Below are 16,255 nucleotides of genomic sequence, written 5' to 3' on the forward strand. Positions count from 1 at the left end.
ATATGGGAACATATGTATATGTATAACTGATTCACTTTGTTATAAAGCAGAAACTAACACACCATTGTAAAGCAATTATACTCCATAAAGATGTTAAAAAAAAAAAAAAGACCAAATCTGAAAAACTGAAAGCATTTCCTCTAAGATCAGGAACAAGACAAGGTTGCCCAATCTCACCACTATTATTCAACATAGTTTTGGAAGTTTTAGCCACAGCAATCAGAGAAGAAAAAGAAATAAAAGGAATCCAAATCAGAAAAGAAGAAGTAAAAGTGTCACTGTTTGCAGATGACATGACACTATACATAGAGAATCCTAAAGATGCTACCAGGAAACTACTAGAGCTAATCAATGAATTTGGCAGAGTAGTAGGATACAAAATTAATGCACAGAAATCTCTTGCATTCTTATACACTAATGATGAAAAATCTGAAAGAGAAGTTAAGGAAACACTCCCATTTACCATTGTAACAAAAAGAATAAAATACCTAGGAATAAACCTACCTAGTGAGACAGAAGACCTGTATGCAGAAAACTATAAGACACTGATGAAAGAAATTAAAGATGATACAAACAGATGGAGAGATATATTATGTTCTTGGATTGGAAGAATCAACATTGTGAAAATGACTATACTACCCAAAGCAATCTACAGATTCAATGCAATCCCTATCAAACTACCAATGGCATTTTTCACAGAACTAGAACAAAAAATTGCACAATTTGTATGGAAACACAAAAGACCCTGAATAGCCAAAGCAATCTTGAGAAAGAAAAACAGAGCTGGAGGAATCAGGCTCCTGGACTTCAGACTATACTACAAAGCTACAGTAATCAGGACAGTATGGTACTGGCGCAAAAACAGAAATATAGATCAATGGAACAGGATAGAAAGCCCAGAGATAAACCCACACACCTATGGTCACCTTACCTTTGATAAAGGAGGCAAGAGTATACAATGGAGAAAAGACAGCCTCTTCAATAAGTAGTGCTGGGAAAACTGCACAGCTACATGTAAAAGAATGAAATTAGAACACTTCCTAGCACCGTACACAAAAATAAACTCAAAATGGACTAAAGACCTAAATGTAAGGCCAGACACTATGAAATTCTTAGAGGAAAACAGGCAGAACACTCTGACATAAATCACAACAAGATCCTTTTTGACCCACTTCCTAGAGAAATGGAAATAAAACCAAAAATAAACAAATGGGACCTAATGAAACTTAAAAGCTTTTGCACAGCAAAGGAAACCATAAAAAAGACAAAAAGACAACCCTCAGAATGGGAGAAAATATCTGCAAATGAAGCAACTGACAAAGGATTAATCTCCAAAATATACAAGCAGCTCATGCAGCTCAATATCAAAAAAACAAACAATCCAATCCAAAAATGGGCAGCAGACCTAAATAGACATTTATCCAAAGAAGATATACAGTTTGCCAACAAACACATGAAAGGATGCTCAACATCACTAATCACTAGAGAAATGCAAATCAAAACTACCTCACGGGCTTCCCTGGTGGCGCAGTGGTTGAGAATCTGCCTTCTAATGCAGGGGACACGGGTTCGAGCCCTGTCCTGGGAAGATCCCACATGCCGCGGAGCAACTAGGCCCGTGAGCCACAACTACTGAGCCTGCGCTCCACAACGAGAGACCACGATACAGAGAGGCCCGCGCACTGCGATGAAGAGTGGCCCCCGCTTGCCGCAACTAGAGAAAGCCCTTGCACAGAAACGAAGACCCAACACAGCCAAAATAAATAAATTAATAAAAAGAACAAACAAACAAACAAAAAAACTACCTCACACCGGTCAGAATGGCCATCATCAAAAAATTTACAGACAATAAATGCTGGAGAGCGTGTGGAGAAAAGGGAACCCTCTTGCACTGTTCGTGGGAATGTAAATTGATACAGTCACTATGGAGAACAGTATGGAGGTTCCTTAAAAATCTAAAAATAGAGCTACCATATGACCCAGCAATCCCACTACTGGGCATATACCCTGAGAAAACCATAATTCAAAAAGAGTCACGTACCACAATGTTCATTACAGTACTATTTACAATAACCAGGACATGGAAGCGACAAGTGTCCATTGACAGTTGAATGGATAAGTAAGATATGGCACATATATACAATGGAATATTACTCAGCCATAAAAAGAAACAAAATTGAGTTATTTGTAGTGAGGTGGATGGACCTAGAGTCTGTCATACAGAGTGAAGTAAGTCAGAAAGAGAAAAACAAATACCATATGCTAACACATATATATGGAATCTAAAAAAAAAAAAAAAAGGTTCTAATGAACCTAAGGGCAGGACAGGAATAAAGACACAGATGTAGAGAATGGACTTGAGGACATGGGGAGGGGGAAGGGTAAGCTGGGACAAAGTGAGAGAGTAGCATTGACATATCTACACTACCAAATGTAAAATGGATAGCTAGTGGGAAGCAGCTGCATAGTACAAGGAGATCAGCTCGGTGCTTTGTGACCACCTAGAGGGGTGGGATAGGGAGGGTGGGAGGGAGACGCAAGAGGGAGGAGATATGGGGATATATGTATATGTATAGCTAATTCACTTTGCTATACAGCAGAAACTAACACAACACTGTAAAGCAATTATACTCCAATAAAGATGTTAAAAAAAAAAAAAAAAGACCCAATCAACTTCTGAAAAAGCTTTTTAAGCTCTAGAGCTAAATTATCAACGAAATTTTGGGTCACTGTGATCTTGTGATTTGTAATAAGAAATAGATTTTCAGTCTTTGTCCCCCGGTCCTGGCACAGAGTCCCTAAAACTCTAGGAATTTCCTAAGTGGGGAGAGCAATAACGGTGTCTCTTGTTAGGTGAATGAGGTGACTTTTTGGAAAGAACCTCCTTTCCAAAGGATGGGGACTGGTTGCCAGGGGAACCAACCACGTAGTTAAAGGGTTGGAACTTCTGGTCCCTGCCCGGATGTCTGGGCAGGTGAGAAGGGCTGCAGGTTGAATCAATCGCCAATGGCCAGTGATCTAATCAATCGTGCCTGTGTAATGAATCCTCTATAAGAACTCAAAAGGACAGGGTCTGGAGAGCTTCTGGGTTGGTGAACACGTGCAGATTTGGGGAGAATGGAGCTCAGAAAGCATGGGAGCTCCACGCCCTTCCCCCACACCTCGCCCTGTGCACCTCTTCCATCTGGCTGTGCCTGAGTTAGTTCCTTTTATAATAAACCCGTGATCTAGTAAGTAACAAGGTTCTCTGAGTTCTGTGTGTTGCTCTAGCAAATTAACAGAACCCAAAGTCCTTAGAACCTCTGAACTGTAGCCAGTGGGTCAGAGCACAGGTGACAACTTGGGCTTGCAAGTGATGGCTGGTGGGGGGTGGGTGGCCTTGTAGAGCCCTTAACCTTGGGGTCTGACGCTACCTCCAGATGGGTGGTGTCCAAATTGAGTTAAGTTGTAGGACACCCAGCTGGTGTCGGAGAAGTGCTGGGTGGCGTGGGGAAAACAACCCGTACGTGTTGGAATTGGGTGCAGAATCCTCATCACTTATTGGGACAATTCAATCTTTTTTGGGGGCCGTAATCAATGTCTTTATGTTTGCTATTTATTTCAAAGTCATGGAGCTTTTAAAAAGATATGTGTGGTGTAGTATTCAATTGGACTTGGAAAGATTCTTTCCTCTGTCCTTCATGAGCACGGCCATTCCATTTCCATATGAGCAAAAATATATGATTGAATATTCACATCAGCCAATGAGAATTCCCCGACTGCCAGACTCTGAGTTAAGTACTTTATGACAATCCAGTGACATAAACACGATTGTTATCTCTGTTTGACAGATGGGGAGGCTTAATAAGTCTTGCAAAGGACAGGTCTGGGATCTGGCCCGGAGAGGGAGAGTGAATTACCAGACCCAGGGGGCGGGGATGTCCTTTCAAACATGAGATTTCAGAGCTGTAGTCAGGAAAGTGAGAGAGAGTAAATCTCTCGGTGAACAAAAAGGCACGCGTAACACTGTGCCCAAGATCACAGCTCCCAGGAGACGCCTCTGCCACCAGCCTCCCTCCAGCCTCCCCTGCCTCCAACGAAGGCCATTTGTTCCTCCAGTTATAAAGGACACTCTGAAGTCAAGCCTGTATCGTAGCAGTATTGTTTCGACAAAAGGCCGTGGGGCTGGCCGGGCGGGACTGGGAAAAGTCAGCGTGAATGACTGTTCTCTCTCCCGAGCGGCCTCAGCTCAGGTCTAAGACAAAGTGAGACAGAAACCTCCAAAGGACCAGCACAGGCCTGTCTGCAGCTGTGGCCCTTGAAGTCAGGGAGACAGGCTCTCTGTCACCCGGTCAGGATCCAACCTTTGCTTCCTGATCATCAAAGCGTTTTAAGGTCCCTCGCGCCCTCGCAACTCCAGTGGGAACCAACCCTACAGCCAGAACTCACCAACACCTGCCGGCAGCCAAAGCCTCACCCAGAGGGGTGGTCCCCGTTGAGAGCAAGACGCCTCTACCACCAACCAGGTCAAGGTAGAATGAGGCCCGCTGAGCATATCTGGTTGCTTTCAGGGGAAGTAACATCATCTTGTGAAACAGCGTTCATACCGGCTCCGCTATTGTAGCTTTCTAGTCTAGGTACCCCCAAAAGCCTCCTCACCACCAGACCCAAGGCCTTCACTATTTAAGGACGCGGTGGTTCTCATTGATGAAAATAGCCAACTAAGACCAACTTCTATTTTAAACATTCACGATGTACTCATGGGTCCCTAAGTCAACCTGCTGACTACTTTTTCTGCTCCTAACGTGTTGTAGAGACATTGGCTGATTCTTGGTTAATCTGCACAGCGACAGCTCCTGCGGGCTAGAGGACTGACCCCCGCTGTTCATGGGAGAAATGCTCCCCACCCCACCGTGCACAGAGACGTTAAGGAGTTGTCAGGGGAGCATCAGCAAACCCGCTGAGAAGTTGAGGGGGCCGCCCCGCTGTCCCCAGGGCTGCCAAGGTCAACTCTCCGTGCACTGCCGTGCCTTCTGCCACCGGGGCAGCCAGCCGGCCAGGCGGCCGACCTTTTGCTCTCCCCAGAAAACTTCCCTTAGAAAGACCCTCAGGCTTTGCCAAGGAGAGAAGCTCTGGAAACCAGTGTTACGGTCACAGATTTCAGTGCGCCGGGGGGCCCGCCGGGGATCAGCCAGGCCAACCTCCCCCTTTGACAGATTGAGAAACCGAGGCCCGAGAAGCCAAGGTCAAGCGCCAGGGAGACTCCTAGGAGACCTTCGTCCTCCGCCCGTGAAACGGTCATCTGCCCATCTTCCCAGGGGAGGAACTGACCAGAGCAGGAAATGCCTTGACCCCGGAGGTCACTGCCAAGAAGGCCAGCCCCTCCCCGGGGCAGATGTGGGGAGGCCGTTGGCTCGGGCTCCCCACACTCGCGCAGAAGGGCGCTGGCCTCGGCGCTTTTCTAAGAGCAGGTGACGGGAGAAGGCCCTTCCCGCCCGCCCGGCCGCCCGCCCGGGAGGAGGGGATAGTTACGTCCTCGTCCCGCTCCAGCTCCAGGCCGGCCTCCGCCAGGTTGCCCTCGTACTCCTCCCGGCGGAAGCGCTTGTCATCCTCGTGGTAGTCCAGCGGGGGCTCGGGCTCGCCCGCACCCACGGGGCCCGCCTTCCCGGGCAGGGGCCGGTCCTGCCGGGCGCTGCGGGCGGCCAGGCCGGCGTCGCTGTGCTGGACCCTCCTGGCCAGGGTCCTGCTGCCCGAGGCCCTCTTGTGATGGTACACCAGGACGTAGTCCGCCTTGCGCGCGCCGTCCCTGAAGTACAGGCCATACTTGCACTCGGCGTCGGGGTCCACGGACAAGGAATTCAGCAGCTGCGGGGCGAGAAGAAGAAAGCCACTCGCCGTCAAGGGCTCAGGGATGGGCCTTCGGAGGGGAGCGCGTCTCCAAGACACCTGGCCACCCACCTGCCCCCACCCCAACTCTTTCCACTCATGCCGTGTGATCACTAGGGGCCCAGATGGCTGAGAACACTGCAGAAGGCCCTGCCTTCAAGGAGCTGACATTCAATAGACGTCGCTGCTCACGGCACATGAAGATGCCAGGCTGGGTGCTCATACGCAAAGGCCCCCCGCCTCTCCCCAGCGAGCTCAGGTTGCCCGGGAGGGACCAGGCGGCTGGAATGCGATGTGAAATCTGCATGGCCAACCCCCTGGGGGGGCACTCTTCGCACAGGCCCACAGGGTCCCAGGCAGAGCGGAGCTGAGCTCAGGTTCTGCACATCGCAACCTCTGACGGCCAGCAGGCGTGGCAACGTCATGTCAGGGTGGCTGCGGGACTGTACCGGCCCTCGCCTGGCCCGGCTCTGCCACTGATTAGCTGTGTGGTCGGGGCCAGGCAACCACTGTGTTAGTCTGGACTCTCCCAAGTCAACTCCCAGACCGCAGTTTGTCTGGGGGGGGTGGTCTCAGGGGCCAGAGCGAGGTGGGGGAGGGAGGGCGGTGGCCGGTAGTGACGGGATTCAGGGTGGGTCGCTGCACATACAGTCCTGCCTTGGTTTCCTTATCCTTATCTGCCTGAAGGACTCCAGGGGGCCAAGGAGACGGGAGCCCGCCTGGCGTGGAGGATTCAAAGTCCAGGTGCCGCGGTTCATGGCTTCTGCTAAAGCCACACCCGGATCTCCAGCATCCCCGTGGGACTCGGCTGGTTACTGAGGGTATTAGGTTCTGCTGCAAGCTGGTCTTAGGAAATAAGAGAAAATAAATAAAATCATGCTGGGAAGAGGTCACATGAGCAACTCTGCACCATTCAGAGTCTTCGGAGCTGCACCAGGGCTAAGGAGCCAGGCCCACACCCAGGCGGGCGGCTGGTGCTGGGAGAGCTGGGGGCCTGGGTGGGAGGAGGGAGGCCCAGCCCCCACCAGCCCAGGATAGAGACCATGGGCCACCCCAGCGTCTTTGGTGGGTCATGTTGCAGGAGAGGCGGGAAAGAGTTGTTTATCTCAATTTGTCAGGGGAAACTGAGGCCCGGTGGGGTGAGGGGCACCCGAGGTGACAGCGCAGGCAGCCTGAGCCCAGCCTGGAATCCTGTCTGCACACCCAGGGCGGCCCTCCTCAACAGGAACAGGGACTTGGGGTGACCCTATTTCTCAGCATGGGGCACATCCTTTCACGGAGTCCCCGCGTGAGGGCCACTATAATCAGGGCTACTTGACCTGGAGGAAGATGGGGCTCACGCGGGTGAAGCGATCGGGCCCTTGTTCCCCGGCTGATCCCCAGTGGCCTGCCCCACTGGACACTGTTAGGGTGAGTGTAGCCGCTCAGCTGAGCTGCAGTTCCACCCTCACTGCTCCTGGAACCACAGGTCAGGTCAGGGTGGAGGGGAGCTGTGGGCAGCGAGAGGCCTCAGGTAAGTCCAGGCATGGTCCCTCTCCAGCTACGAGTCCTGGGGGGATACTCTACCCTCTCCGGGCCTCGGTTTCTGCCTCTGTAAAGTGGGTGGATAATAGAAGCCGCCCCCACTGGCGGCCAGGAGGACTGAGTAAAAGAACGTCTGGGCTGGGCGGACTCTCCCTCTAACCCCTGGGACAGGCGTCCCGGGCCCGTCCCGCCTCCCTGCCCTCCATCCCGGTGTGAAGGCAGGTGCTCATTCTCCTGGATTATATCAGGAAGGGCAGAGAAATGCAGCGTCACGGGGAGCTGGCCGCTAAAGGTGGTGCCTCTCCTCGCAGGAGAGTGGGCAGAAAAGCCAGACCCGAAGACTGCCTGGGGGGGAACGTGGAAGACGCTGGCTAGCGCTGGGGAATAACGCTGCTGCTGACGGGCAGGGCAAGAGCATGGGAGGTGGTCAGAGCCAGGTGGACACGCGGGCTCTGGGCGGGCAGGGCACACCGCCTGCCGCCAGCATCCTGGGCACTCCAGACTCTCAGCGTCTCTACAAGGGGCTCATCCCTATTTTCCAAACGGGGAACGCGGATCTTCTGAGCTGAGCCAGGGGCCGTGTGCCGCTCCCGAGGGCCGGAGAGGTCATCCTCGTCTCCTGCCTGCACCACCTCGCCAGCTTCCCCTCCCACCCCGCACCCCGGCACACACCAGAGCCAGGGCATCGCACCCCCTCCTCCCTGCCTTTGCACGTGCTGTGCTCCCCAGCTGTACGCCTTCCCTCCCTCCTCTGTCCTTCGTAGTTCTCCCCAGCTGCCCCAGCACTGACACACCCCCTGTCCTCTGTGACCTGAGGTCCCTGACCTCTCCAGATCTCATGTCCTGGGACTGCCTCGGAGCCGTCCATACATAAGCTCTTAACTCACGGGGGCCCCTCAGCAGGCTGGCAGGACGCCGGGGGCTGGGCCAGGAACTGCCCCTAATGCACTTCCCTCCAGGACCTGCTGCACACACAGCGGGCTCAGCACCTGGTGTGGGTCCCAGAAATGCTCCTGGTTGGCTGGAATAATGGCTGGTACTGAGCAAAGTGGACCAATGAGTCCTTAGTGAATGGGAAGGAAATTCAGAGTGACCCCCATCAAGTCAGAGAGCAGGGAAATTAACGTAAGGAGAGAATTCCCCACCAACACAAGACAAGAAAATGTTACCAGGTTCAAAACTGAACGCCCATCCATCCACTGGGGCCTGATCGAGGACCCTCAGAGTCTGACAGTCTGGGGAGCACATAAACATCCCCTAAACATCTCCTGCCATTGGGGGGAGTGGTAGCATGGAGGCCAGACAAGAATGGGTGTCCTTTGCTTTCATCTGAAGACCAGCTCTGCCACTTCTAGCTGTGTTACCCCTAGGCACGTAGCTTAATATCTTTGTCCCTCTGGACTTCTCTTTGTAAGATGAGGGCCAGAGGGAATAAACAGACCTCCCTCAACTAATATGACTTCCCTCAAAGGGTGGTTGGAAGGATTAAACATGTTAATATGTGTAAAGGGTTTACAACAGGGCCTGGGATACGGTGAACCCTCAACAGAAATTTGCTCTAATTGGGAACTGAAACATGGCATAAGTAAAGAACTAGGGGAGGACAGGAAAAAATAATCTCATGGTCGAAGTGGACCACAAGTTAAAGATGGTGGCAGTGGAAAAGGGAGCAGGTCCAGCAAGAGGCAGAACCAAGCGCTGCTGTGAGAGTCCCAGATCCTCCCCCAAGACCTGGCCCTGTCACTAATTTGTTGTGTGATCCTGGGCAAGTTGCTTTGTCTGTCTGCATCTTGGTTTTAAAAATTGGGGATGATCCTACCCGAATAAGTGTAAGGGGCGCGCAGTCTTCAAACAGAAAGTATGGGCTCTCTTCCTAGTACATTCAACACAGGCTGGTAGGCCCGCAGGGTTTGGAGAGCAATTCTGAGCGGGGCTCAGAGGGAGCTGGGGAGGTAGATGCACAGCGAGGAGGCTGTAAGGGTGGCCACAGAGGCTGTCAGGGTGGCCATGTGACCTTATGGGGCCCTTCCATGGAGCCAGAGTGGTTGCTTTTCTTGTGCAGGACAGGACAAAAAGGCAAAGATCTAACTTGCAGTGGGAGCGATATGGGTTAGACTGAATGCCTGACTTCCCAATTCAAAGGCTTGGGAAAGCTTCAGAATATCCCTTCTGTATCCTTAAGAAAGGGACAGTGACCTCTTGGTGCACTTTTGCTAAGGGCGAGGGATTTCTCATTCATCTTTTTAATGCTCGGCACCGAACGCACGGTTCTGGAATGAAGGCATGCATGGGGGAATGAATGACAGAGGTGTGGGGTTTGCACTCTGCTACTGGTAGGGGCCACCAGATCAAGGACATCGAAGCTTAGACCCAGCCAGACCAGAGCTTAAACACCACACCCCCCAGCTCCGAGCCTCAGTTTTTCCATCTGCGAGATGGGGACAAAAACATCTCCTCGACTTAGGTCACAGGATTCTCGTGAGGACCAAGTGTGATGGGAGAACTGAACGTATTTTGAAGATGAACCCCCGAGCTGTCCCAAGGAAGGTAGAAAGATGGCTGTCTGAGGTTACGTGGGAAGAGGTCAGGGGCCAAAAGTCCCCTTCACAGCAGGTGTGCCCTGACCCAAATACCACAAACAGCGAGAGGGCAGTCTACCTGTCTCTGCAAACTTCCTCCCCAGACTCTTAGAAAAGGGCAGAAGAGGAGAACGGAGCCCTGTATCCACACCTTGGTCGCTAGACTGGGACCCAGTGCATTCTTTCTTTTTATTTATTTATTTATTTTTATTTATTTATTTTTTAATTGACGTATAGTTGATTTACAATGTTGTGTTAATTTCTGCTGTACAGCAAAGTGATTCAGATATATATATATGTATATATATACATTCTTTTTAAAAATATTCTTTTCCATTATGGTTTATCATAGGATATTGAATATAGTTCCCCGTGCTATACGGTAGGACCCTGTTTTTTATCCATCCTCTATATAATAGCTTAGATCTGCTATCCCCAGCCTCCCACTCCATCCCTCCCCAAACCCCTCCCCCTGGGCAACCACAAGTCTGTTCTCAATATCCAGGATCCAGTGCGTTCTTTAATTTGGCTTCTTACCTGGAGTTTGGAGCTCCAGGAACGGAATTCACACATTTGGGTGAAATAGCCCAAGTCAGGGAGAGTCTCAACGATCATTCTAAGGGAATCTACTGTATTCACTTTTTCCATTTCATGGGGAAAATGAAATCGGTGACCTGCAAACTTTCTTTCCATTTTGGGACTCTTTGAATTTCAACTCCGAAGGGAACATCACTCTTAAACACTTTTATTCCAAAAAAATTTAGATTAAATCACTCACACTGCATATCAATTTATGATTACTGGGCGAATTCCGTGATCTATCAACAGATCATCGCCAACAGCAGATAAAGAGGATGCTCTTATCTTGAAGGCAGGCAGATGCCAGCATCGGGTGCCTGTCCCTGGGGTGTCTGGGCTTGTTGGGACACAGATCCCGGGCCACTGACAGCCGTCAGTTTGAAGGAAGAAAGTAGAAACACTCAAAGATTAACATAAAGAAAACTTAATGAAATTAAGTTTGATGAAACTGCACCCAACCTGGGCTCTAGCTTTTGAGTCATCACTTACACATCTTTTTACAGAAACAATGAAATGACTTTTACCCTTGAACTTGGGAATGACAGAGGGAGGAGAGGCACAGAGACAGGGGCTGGAAACCGCAGCCTGCCTGAGAGGGGTGTATTCTGATGGCCGATTTAAATGACGTTGACACCCCAAGTATGCGATGCATGTTTGGGAAGGGCTGGGAACTTTCTGAAATGCAGTCCCCGCCCTCTGGCCTTTTTGCCTGCACAGAGCCACCTTCGCTGGGCGACTCAAAGTAATGACTGAGCAACAATTATTGGCTTGAGCTGTGCCGGGGATGCCCTCGGAGGCTCTCCCTGGCACACTGCCTGCCCTGCACGGACAGGCCCCCAGCTCCTAAAGCCACTGCTTCCAGCCTGTCTGTGGCCATTTCTCTGGTGGGACGCTGCTCAGCCCTCCTTCCTGCGCCCACGTGCTCCTGATTCACAGCCCTCCAAGCCCGTCATACCTGAAGCCTCCCCACCGTTAAGAGTTGTGTGCAAAATAAGTCACTAGTCTCCTCTGGGCTTGTCTGCTTGCTTCTGGGCTGTGAAAAGCTTGAAATAAGAGCCGAGCTGCCTCTTTGCAGACTTTGTGGCCCTCACCAGAGTTTGGGGGAGCCGAGAATTTCTGGATTGGGATAGACAATGGGTGCCTGAACTAAAATTCCAGAGCCCAGGGGCCATTTGTCAAGGGCTCCATTTTTAATTTCACAGCCCGTTCATTCTCAAGGTGAATCTGGTCTACTTTGGAATGTCTGTTTCTCTCTATTTCCTTAGCTGCCACCCCTACCTCATGTCTCCTAACTGGTGTCCCCCTCATTCCCACCTCTGGGTCTTCAAATATGTGATTTCCTAGTGTGAAAGGCCCCACCCCACCCCATTATGGGTATAACTGGCCCCTTCTCCTTCAGAATGCTCATCCCTCCAACAGGCTGTCCGTGGTCACCTGCCTCTGTGTCTTGGCCCTTCCTAGCTCTCCTCCCAGCTGGTGGGTGACATGGGACAGTCATCTGCCCCCTCCTGGCCTCAGTTTCTTCATCTGTGGTAACAGCACCTACCCCATACGGTTACTGAGAGAGTGAAAGGAGTTAACACACAGCGGCTGGCCCATCGCTCTGGAAGCGTCCCTTGTCGCTGTCTTGGGTAACTTCCACCACTGCTCCTTAAGCCCCAGCTGGGCGGGGTTCCCCGGCTCGTTTGCTCTGGTGGTGTCCAGGATCCCACAGGGCCTGGCACGCAGCAGGCACACAGTGTGCGCTGAAATGATGACCCTAAACTTTCAAGGTCACCACCAACACTGGTCCCTAACATTGCCAGCATTTCTGCGCAAGCCCAGCTGTAGAGGACACCCCCAAAGCCCACAGGAGCCCAGTCACGACCCCAGGGGGTGCAAGGCCGGAGGGTCTCTGCCTTTCCCGGACCGCACCCCGCAGGCACCGCCCTGGATACCTGGCCGGACTCCGGCCGAGGCTAGAGAGGCCGTCTAGGGCAATCCTGGGCTTGGTCAGAGGGAAACACGGGGCTGGGGCCTCCGCATCTCCTGGGGAGGGGCTTTGGCAGTGGCTGTGTGGGCACCGGGGAGAAAGGGGAGTCTATTCTGTGGCCCCGGAACTAGCGGCAGCGGGGCTCCCCGGCTGAGGGCGCTGGTCTCAGCCCTTCCCCCTTCAGGCAAACTTCGTTCCAGCGTTAAGCCAAAACCCACTTGGGCGAATTCTGCCCTCCGGGGATCCTTACGACCGCTGGGTTCCGCCCCAGAGAGAGTGGTGGGGGTACCGGGGACCCCAGCCAGGGGACCCAACCACGTGGTCGGCCAGGCGCTGGCCCACGCGGCCCGGCTACCATCCAGGTCGGGCGCGAGCGCCGGGCTGGGGACCGGGACCAGCGCGGAAAGTCAGTCTCGAGCGACCGGCGCCCGCCTGCTGCCCGGGGTGTGCGGAGCTCCCGTGCCGGACCCCGCGCCGCCCCGGGGACTCCGCGCCCCGTACAGGTCGGTCCCCGGAGGGTGGCGGCGCGGGGGGCCTGGAGGCTGCCACCCTCCCGGGGCGAGGCGGCTATCCCACCCGGGGCCCCAGCGGCCCGCTCGGGCGAAGCGGCTGCGGGCTGGGATATGGGGCCGGTGGCCGCCCCCCCACGCGCCCCGAGCCCCGCGGACCTGACGCGCCCCGCCCCCCACCAGTCGCGCCCGTCCGGGGCGCGGCGCAGGTGCGCGGCCCTCCCGCCGGATCGCGACCGCCCGCACTCACCGTGCCCTCGGACGGCAGGTAGCCGATGTCCTCGATGGCGCAGATGTTGATGATGTGGACGCTGCGGTCCGCGGCCGGGAGCGTCGAGTACTTCTCGTTGACCCTCATCGCGGCCGCCTGTGCGCCAGGACCGCCGGGCGGCGCGCCCTCCCCATCCACGGCCCCGGCGGCCTCTGCAAGCGGACAGGCGGCGTTCGCTGCGCGCTGGCTCGCGGGGGGCCGGGCCTCCCGCTCCGCCCGCCGCCCGCGCCGCCCGCGCCGCCCGGCCCCGGCCCCGGCCCTGGCCCCGGCCCCGGCCCCGCGCTCTGCGGTGCGGGAGCGCCCACCCTGCCGGTCCCGCGGGGCCCACACGCCGGCCGGCTTCCTTTGCCTCCAAGAAAGATAATCCGCGCTGTGCGCCCGCTTATGGCCGGGGCGGCGGCCACGCGGGTCAGATTTTCCGTAGAAATTTAAACACAGGAAGAAAGTATTCCATTCCTGCGGGCCCCTCCAAGTTTTATTTTTATCCGGGGAAAGCGCCCCTTGGTGGCCCGGATTTCACGTCAGGGAGGAAAGGTCCAGTAGCCCCTACCTTGCAGAAAAGTCTCTGCTCCTCGCAGTTCAGTTGCGGGTCACCTTGCAGGGGAGACACGCTTCTGAGATTGAAGTCAGGAATGCTCTCCCTGCCCCTTCCCGCTCCACCCGCTGGCTGACTCCGGCCGGCCGTCACTCAGCTCTCACCTCCTCGGGGGAGCCTCCCCTGCTTTCTGCATGCCCGCTCCAGCTCCCCGGAGCCCCCTAAGGTTGCCCGCAGCCCCCATTTATGGAATGTTTAGTTCTCTGTGCCTAGGCACGAGCAGAGTCTGGGACACAGTTCATCTCATTTAACCCCACACCCTGGTCCTCCTTTTGCAGAGGGGGCTGGGGACTTCGGAGGCCAAGGAAGTGTGGGCGGGGTGGGGGGGGTGGGGGGGGTGGGGAGCTCATGCAGAGTTGCCTGCACTCCTTCATGATGCTCTGCTGCCTCCCTGAGGGAGGGACGGTGACTTGGATGGTCTCATCCCAGGACTAGCAGGGCTCGGGCACACAGTTGGCACTCAGGACATTTTTAATCCTCCATCCCTGCAGGAGGGGGATGCAGGTCTCTGGGGGCAACCATGCTGAGGTTTAGCCCTCGGGGGCCACACTAGCAACCCTGCCCAGTGGTAATGAAGTCTCCCGTTTTTCTGCCCCTCTGCATGCCATTAGATCCTCAAGGTGTGTGTGCCAAATGCCACCTCCTCCAAGAAGTCATCCTGGACTGCTCCTCACCCAATCACTCAGGCCCAAGAACCTGCCTGTACCTTGACTACAGCACTTTCTTTACTCCACCTCATTTTACAGTGGGTTCATACAGTTGATGCTCAATAATTGCTTGTCAAATGGCCACGGAGGAACATTCAGGGCCTACAGAAATGATTCTAAAGAATGATTATAAAGTTGCCTTCTAAGGCCATGATGTCATCAGCCTGCTGTGGTTCCAAGAATGCATTCTGGGATCAGACAGGACGGGGTGGGGGAGATGGGATGGGGTTGGGTTCCCGCTCTGGCACTTTCCAGCCCTGTGACCTTGGACGAGGCTCCTTAAGCCTCACAGAGACTCCGTCTTCTCCCGTGAGCATCTAGTGTGTGTGAAGCTGCAGCTCAGTGCCGGGCACAGGGGAGGCTGGGCAGTGGCCACCACTGTTACTACAAACTATCATCTTGTCATTGTCGACCTTCTTCCCTCCCCCATTTAGGCTCAAGTTCATGAATTTCTTGAACTTGGAGAAACGCAAGAAGGTTACTCCATCCTTGGGCTGGCCTTGCCAATGGGAGCTGAGTGGCCCTAAAGGACTCTTTATCTGCACCTTGGACAGCTAGAGTAGGTTTGGAGAAGTGTGCTAGGCTGCCCAAGGCCGGAAACAGTCCTCCACAGTTTCTGCCACGCCAGGGAGACCTTGCCCCTAAAAGTTCAAGTTTTCAGGGCTGGGAAGAATCTCTCCCTCTCTCTCTCTCTCTCTCTCTCTCTCTCACACACACACACACACACACACAGAAGATTATGTAACTTCATTCTCTTATCCGTGTTGGTAAACAACCAAGATTGTGTAACCCTAATGTACCATCTTTCTAAATTTATTTTCATGTGGCAAAGGGTCTTGTGGAAGTCTACGAGATATAATCTGTGAAGAAAAGAGGAAAGATGTAATTCCTCAATTCTAGGTACGTTGGCATTTCCAAATGTTTGGCTGGTGACACTTGACTGCTGACCCTGGGAGGGCCTGGGGGCTTTGTGCCTGAGCCCTTCTGGGGACTGCAGGGTGGGGGACAGTCTTTCAGGCTTGGCAGCTCCCCACCTCCTCCGGAGACAGCGCCCCCTCTGGCTTTGCCCCAAAAGCTGTGTTTCTCCACTTGTTTCTGTGATTCATGCCTTAGCCAGGTTTAAGACATCTGCTTGCCTGTAAAGCATCACTTTCTTTGCCACATACAGTCGATTTCCTTGCTTTGCCCCCTCCCTGCATCTGCTTCCTCTCGCCCCCTCCCCTAAGCTTCTGAGGTGGACGGTGTAGAAATGCTTCATCAAGGGGAGGGGAAATGCAGGGTGGCCTCTGCACAGATCAGGTGCAAGCATGGGCCAGCTGGGATCAATTCCGTCCCCGGGCCACTTATGGCCTGGGCCGGGGGGTGGGGGTGGGGGTTCTTGGGTCTTGGGATTCCAGGGACCAACAAGTAGTAAAAACATTCCCACCAAATCAGGAAGGAGGAATGGGATGCTTCTAGCTGAGGTATCTCTTAAGTTAGAAGGACTTTAAAGGGTCCCTTTTGTTCTGGTGATGATTTCACCTCCTGGGTTCCCTGCCTTACACTGTCTCACGGGCCATCATGTTGGGATTCTGTCTCTACTCTGAATCGCTAATTGCTTATAAACAGATCCTCTAGATAAACTGTTTCATTAATTTTGCATTTTCTTCTTTTT

At 53.4% G+C, this 16,255-nt stretch overlaps 1 protein-coding gene across 12 annotated transcripts in view; it reads right to left on the minus strand.

The window, feature by feature from the left end:
- The window catches only part of ANO1 (anoctamin 1), a 90,802-nt gene extending 76,662 nt beyond the window's left edge, over positions 1-14,140 (minus strand). For 7 of the 12 annotated variants that reach the window (XM_082340612.1, XM_082340610.1, XM_082340608.1 and 4 more), the window contains exons 1-3: positions 13,850-14,139; positions 13,279-13,451; positions 5,512-5,844 (exon numbers count right to left, since the gene is read on the minus strand). In XM_082340612.1, coding sequence (XP_082196738.1) covers positions 5,512-5,844; positions 13,279-13,386 — 441 coding nt within the window. In that variant the 5' untranslated portion in view covers positions 13,387-13,451; positions 13,850-14,139. Of the gene's footprint in view, positions 1-5,511; positions 5,845-13,278; positions 13,452-13,604; positions 13,743-13,849 lie in introns of those variants that run through there. The other 5 variants (XM_082340605.1, XM_082340613.1, XM_082340606.1 and 2 more) reach the window with 4 other exon arrangements.
- Positions 14,141-16,255: the final 2,115 nt, after the last annotated feature.

Source organism: Balaenoptera borealis (genome assembly GCF_965194805.1).
Source record: "Balaenoptera borealis genome assembly, chromosome: 11".
Lineage (NCBI taxonomy): Eukaryota > Metazoa > Chordata > Mammalia > Artiodactyla > Balaenopteridae > Balaenoptera > Balaenoptera borealis.